This window comes from Aplysia californica, unplaced genomic scaffold (assembly GCF_000002075.1).
Source record: "Aplysia californica isolate F4 #8 unplaced genomic scaffold, AplCal3.0 scaffold00279, whole genome shotgun sequence".
Lineage (NCBI taxonomy): Eukaryota > Metazoa > Mollusca > Gastropoda > Aplysiida > Aplysiidae > Aplysia > Aplysia californica.
Window position 1 is genome coordinate 427,782 of NW_004797549.1, and position 6,478 is coordinate 434,259.

A 6,478-nucleotide genomic window follows, 5' to 3' on the forward strand; every position below is an offset into this window, starting at 1 on the left:
GAGAGAGGGGGAGGGAGGGAGGGAGGGAGAGAGAGAGACAGAGAGAGAGACAGAGAGAGAGAGAGAGAGAGAGAATCAACACACATGTAGCAGCTTTTGTCTGCTAGCATGTCAGATAAACCTACCCCCAGGAACAGCGGAGAAGCTAGCCTCAAATCCACTGTACTGAAAATTAGCGTCCGACATAAATCGTACCACCATCTTGGGCCCAGTGCTGGTAAATGTCAAGTCCTGATCTCGACTGCAGAACCGTCCAAGGAAAACCTGCGAGTCGTCCTTGACTGAAATATATAAATAGACTTCTAGAAAACAAAAACAACAATAATAAAGATAATAATAGAGACGACAATAATAACAATGATAATAATAATAACAATAATAACAACAACAACAATAATAACAATAATAATAATAAATAATAAATAATAATAGTAATAATAATAATAATCTTTGCCATCAAGATATGATATTAATATTATGATAAAATCATTATAACAGTATGATGATGATGACGATAATGATGATGATGATGATGCATCATCATTATGATAATAATAATAATAATGCAATGTACTTTGTTTTAAGTGCGTCAACAACATTGCACCATCATATTGTGATATGGTCATCGAATATATACCATCTCGGCCTTTAAAATGGGCAAAGAAAAGACTTTTAAGACCTGTCCAAAGCACAAGTGAGAAACACGGGGGGAGAGCTTATTCACACCACACCCCCTCCCAGTAGAACGCTTTGCCAGCTCATCTACAGGAGTCTAACGTTTTAACAAAATTCAAATCAGCACTTGAAACACATTTGTTTCAGTCCAGCTTCAATCTGCAATTTTTATCAAATTTGTTTTTTTGGCTTATCATATTTTATGGCCATTTAAAAACATATGACTGTGTGGATGTTACTGAAAAACATAGAACAAAGTCACAAATATGCAGTTTTACAATTTCCAAGGACTCTCAAGCTTTAGAAGTCACACTGCGGCAGTCATTTCCTGCTAATTTTACCTCTGAAAGCAAGCGACCCCCATCTCCTTCAATAGCAAATATCTTGATTTGTATTAAAGATAGATAGGTTGTTTTTTTATCGAAAGATAGACAAATGATTGACAAGCGCCTGGTTCCAACGGATTGTGACACAAACAAAGAACTTACCATCAAATATATTCACATAGTCCTTGTTGCACTGGGACCGAACATCTCTCCCCTCAATGGACGAACTCACAACAGTTATAGTTATGACATCATCATCATCTTCAGCCTCAATCCACCAGTCACATAACTGATCTCTGTGCACACAAAGAGGGAAAAAAAAGAGAAAATTCAGTTACATCTCGGAGCAGACCTGCCGTAAGCTGACAAAATGCCTTTTTTTCAAATTTTGGAGCCAAAATTTTTATTTACTAAATCGAAAGCCTGATCAGTTACCTACCCTACATGTGTGAAAAAATCACAGTGAAACTGAGACTAGTTTTTTAATTAATTTTGAATTCAAATTTCTGAAGTACTCTATTTTTCAATGGAAACACTGACAATAAACCTCTTTTTCTCGAAACTGCTGTGAATTTTAAAAAGGCATTTCGTCAGCTTATGGCAGAGTTGCATACTATAGATCCCTAATTCTTTTCTTGCACTCACTTCTACTGATATTTTCAGATGTTTATTGGCCCGACAAGCCAATCAATGAAACAAAAAATTTTTATCCAGTCCAGTGCAAGCATTACTACCTATGGCTGATAATATACTAGCCCCATCCACCTGGTGTCAGCAAATTAAAGGCAGTTGAAGGACGGATGCGAAAACATAACTAAACTGCACCCACCATTCCGTCACCTTTGGGGATTGTGGTGTGCGAGTGTGGCCAGTCAAAGAAAAAAACTAATTGTGAAAAAAGAAAAAAGTAATAAATACTCTGAAATTGCAATAAGGCGCTTATTTGCACCTGTGGGTTTTCAAGTACGCAGAGCTCAAATCTAACCTTAAAAAACGCGATTTGATGCAATTTTTGACATTTACGACTTTGATTTGTGCTGTCCTTGCCAGAGCGATGACTCATTTCCTGTCTAGGATCAGCTGTCCCAACAAAGAGGATTACTGCACACAACAATCAAATCTGACTGTCTCCAAAAACACATCTGCTAGCCGGACTTGGTATAATCAGGCCGTCCTTCAACTCTTTGTTTTATTAGCAAATATCTCTGCACGCAGCATTTTGTCCATCAGTTTGTTGTCTTCAAACAAGGTTTAGTATATTTTCAGCCTTAGACAGAGCAACACCTGCTGGCAAATGTGGGAAATAAATTTTTTACTTTTTATTTTCACGTTTACTAATAGTGCCAGCAATAAGATGCTGCCCTGCTGAATGGTGTTCAACACGGCTTACATAATATTTTGTATTCACCATATACTGTTTCTACAAGATGCACTTCATAAAATCAATTGCAAATTTAAATCAGTGATTATTTTTTTCATATGAGGAAATCTTTTACCTTTAGAGACAGTTTACCATATTTACAAATCAGATCTAATTACAGACAATTGATTGTTAAATCGAGCACCACCTTTCATCCTTGGGAATCTGAAACTACAGTTTTACCCTGTATCATGGAGGGGTTAGGTGCCCTCCCACCCAGAGACTTAGACACCTGATTTCATTTGGGTCAAAAGTTAGATAAACATTACCATACTTTAACAACACTACCATACTTTAACACCTCCAGGACCGGCCTGCCATTTGACTTTCAGTTCCCCAGGACCAAATGAGCTGTCGTCCGCTTTCCAACTGAATAAGTGAGATATGGGTCGCTTTGATTATATCAATGACTCTGTTTCTAGTGAAGTTGAAACTTCATCAAACTGTTTAGAATATTATGTTACCTATACCATTACACATTTTTATTGAAAAAATATTTTGATTTCAGTCCTTTATGTGTAATCAATTTTGTAATAGTAAGTTTTTGTCCAGAGTTAGTTCTTGATATGGATAAAAGGCTCGATCTAGATCTGCTGACAGAGTAAACCCATGCCCCTCAATCAATTATAACTGTTTCCAGATCTATTTTTCATTACTTTGTTCTTGATCTGAAGATTCCCTATCTAAATAAATCAGACCATTATTCAAGGCAACACTGTCTGTGTCCATGCAAATTCCGGCGAGCCCCTCAGGTTCTGTGAAATACATTCTCAACCTCATTTTATCGCTTTCCACATTTAATTCCTAGAAATCAGAAGCACAATATCTGAACGGAAGAGATCAATGGGTTAATGAAAACATAGATCATTTCGCTCGTGAGTATACATGTCCACGGTCATGGGGAAGCAGTCGGGCTTCGCGGATATTCTCGTCCACGACCCCGCAGGTGTTAAGGCATGCCATCGGTATACAAAAGTGTAAAGATAGTCATGCTTAGGCGAGGCAGGGTTCAGGCTAAAAGTGTTAAAATGTACACAGGACCACCTTACAAGTAAACAGAACAGATACTCACGGTCTGTACTGCTTTCTATTCTCAGGATACTTTACGTATTTTAGGTCATCGGTAAAAATTGTAATCTTCTTTGGGCTTGAAAATTCCGAACATCTTTGCTCGCCATCTGAAGATATTCCAGAAAAAAAAAAATTTTTTTTGGAAATAATCTTTGTAAATAACCATAAAGAAAAGGCCTACATAATTATGTTCTACATCCCTATCCATACAATTAACACATTTTTAAAGGCCAACTGCTTTGACTCTCAGTTGGATATTAATCCCAGTAGACAGATGCTGTATAGAATAAGTTCTCCATCCAAGCACTGAAACTCACATCTCTTCATCGTTGCATTACACCACAGAAACTGGTATATATATTTCTGTTTTGTCCACTATTGTTCATTGTACCACAACTGATCTACTCCCCTGTCCAAAAACTACTTGAGCTAGCATCCTCTAACAATTTATCAACCCTCATAGATTCTAAGATGAAATTTCTTTATAATTTATCTATACCACTAATCAGTGGCGGTGGGTGGACCAAAATTAGGGTGGGGCTTAGGTTGCTTTTATTTTTTTACCACCAAATAGCAAGCAATAAGAACAAAACAGTGATGATTTTTCTATCTCACGATGAGCCACGGCAGTTTGAGAACGATTCAAGCGAGAAGAGTTGCCTTTGTTTTCCATCTCTTTGTTCTTAGTTAAATTTTTTTTGGTGGTGGGGACGAAGCCAATTCACCTCCAAAGTTCCTCAAATTAGTTTTCGTGTCATGAAAAAGTTGCCTTAAAAGTAGTTCGACCTGATTTATAACTGTTAAATCTCAGCGGCACAAACACAAACATACACACACAACACTTCAAACATAATACTTCTATGAGCTGGATTAGGCCGCGAAGTTGAGAACGTTGAACGCACCCAACAAAGAACTAATGAGCGCATAGGTATCTGTGTCAGTGGGGGAAAGTGTGTCGTAAACTTTCACCCCATTGTCAGGGCTAGGAGAGCGTGAGCTCTCGGTACAGTGTTATTTTTTCCCAGTCTTCTACCTTTTTACAAGAAGAGTTTAAAAGACGGGCTGTGGGAAAAGGGCTCATCTTCGCTAAGCCCTAATGACATTTGATTGGCTGCTGGGTTACTATAGTTGTAAGCGGTGACAACAGTGATAAGATAAGCCAGAAAGCCGCCAAGTTGATCACTCTGTGTTCATTGCGTGCGCTCATAATGGTTTCAACTGCTTACTTTGGGATAAAGTTGGGGGAGGTGAGTGGGGAGGGGGTAGGGGCTCAAGCCCGTGAGCCCTTCACTACCCATCGCCACTGCCACTAATTGGTAATACAATTCTTCAGTTTAAAAAAACATGTAATTCACAGAAGATATTCAAACTAACTAAATATTACACCAGTTTGAATTAAATTTAAAAAATAAAAACAGAGTCTACACAACCTGTACCCACTCTTGATGTATTAAAAACACTTTTTTTATGCCTATTTTCAATAATATCCTTTCCAAACCATAAAGCAACCTCTATATGATGCAGTCCATCACACAGTATTCAGCATTTTAGGTAAGCGTTTGCATGATTTTTTAAAGTATCTGAATCAGTCCTACTCTCAAAACTTCTTCTGTTCCACATCAATATCAATAGTTCAGGATTAACAAGCCCAATGTATACATATGTGTCAATAGTACAGAAATAACATACCTGATGTATGAGCCAACAACCAAAGAAAAAAGAACCATCGAATGGCGATGTGAGATCTTTGAAATATCTGCTTCATGACCTTCACTCCAGTTCGTTTGACCTCTCAAGTCCCGCAGTCAGTTCAGGCTAAACATGATCAGCCAGAAAGGAAAAACTGAGGGTTAAACAATTGTCATTTCAAAATCTGAATCAAAATAAGACTCGAGAGAGTAATGTGACTCTCTTTAAACAGCGCACCAGTCGTCGTACTTCAAGGATCTAGATGATGGGGAAACAACTAGATCTAGTTATTTTTGTTTGATATCACTAAGAAGAGACAAGGAAAATTCAAATTTGCCAGACATTGACATAGGTAGAAAAGATCGTAACATCAAGTCTTTAAGAAATTGTAAAGCAAGACTGCACGTGTGTCGCCACATGACATTCACTTCTTAAGTTGGGAAAGAAATTTAGTCTCATAGCACAATGTCATTATAATTTGTCTGGTAATTCTGTAATTAATATGATGTTGACTAGGGACAACGTGCTAGACTTATTACGACACTATTATAACTATCCTTGTGATATGAAATGACAGGACAGTTTAAACTACGTGAGTTTGATCGGTGAACATATCTCGCCGCTTAAAATCATTAAACAATTCTCTTCGTTTTTGTTGGTTGATTTTTCAGTTTTATTTTCTTCCTTCTCATCCACCCACCCACCTCCATTAACCCTTTATCCTTTTTTTTCTTTTCACTACTTTTTTGTTTTTATTTGTGTGTTAATTTTTGTTATCTTTAAACAGTCTCAGCAATTCTCGTACTATAGATTTAGTCTGTACCATTCTGTACCTCCTCTTCTCCTCCCCAAACAAAGTTGTACACACACACACACACACACACACACACACACACACACACACTCACACACACTCACACACACACATACACACACACACATACACACACACACACACCCAAGCAGTCGGCAATGAAACCAATCTCGCGTCGCCTAGTGACATAGCCCATCATGCGCTAAACGTCAAAGTGGGCCCGCCAAGGCGCGGACAAAAGCCGAAAGAGGAAGTGGAATTTCTTGGTAGTAGAGAACCTATGGTACTGAATAAGAACTATTATCAGCAGCCAATCTACTCTTGTCATATATAGCAGACTACCGGCTCTGGCCCCTGACTATTGTATAGTATCCAGTATCCAGATATTATTATTTAAATAACTTAAACATCTTTTTTCAAAATGATGAAATGAGATTTTTTTTTATTTTATATTATTATCAAGAAAGCCAAAGAACCCCCCCC

At 37.7% G+C, this 6,478-nt stretch overlaps 1 protein-coding gene across 1 annotated transcript in view; it reads right to left on the reverse strand.

The window, feature by feature from the left end:
• The window catches only part of LOC101863196, a 10,189-nt gene extending 4,786 nt beyond the window's left edge, over window positions 1-5,403 (reverse strand). The window contains exons 1-4 of the mRNA XM_005101350.3: window positions 5,182-5,403; window positions 3,494-3,599; window positions 1,164-1,297; window positions 126-281 (exon numbers count right to left, since the gene is read on the reverse strand). Coding sequence (XP_005101407.1) covers window positions 126-281; window positions 1,164-1,297; window positions 3,494-3,599; window positions 5,182-5,257 — 472 coding nt within the window. The 5' untranslated portion in view covers window positions 5,258-5,403. The remainder of the gene's footprint in view (window positions 1-125; window positions 282-1,163; window positions 1,298-3,493; window positions 3,600-5,181) is intronic.
• Between the last annotated feature and the right edge of the window lie 1,075 nt (window positions 5,404-6,478).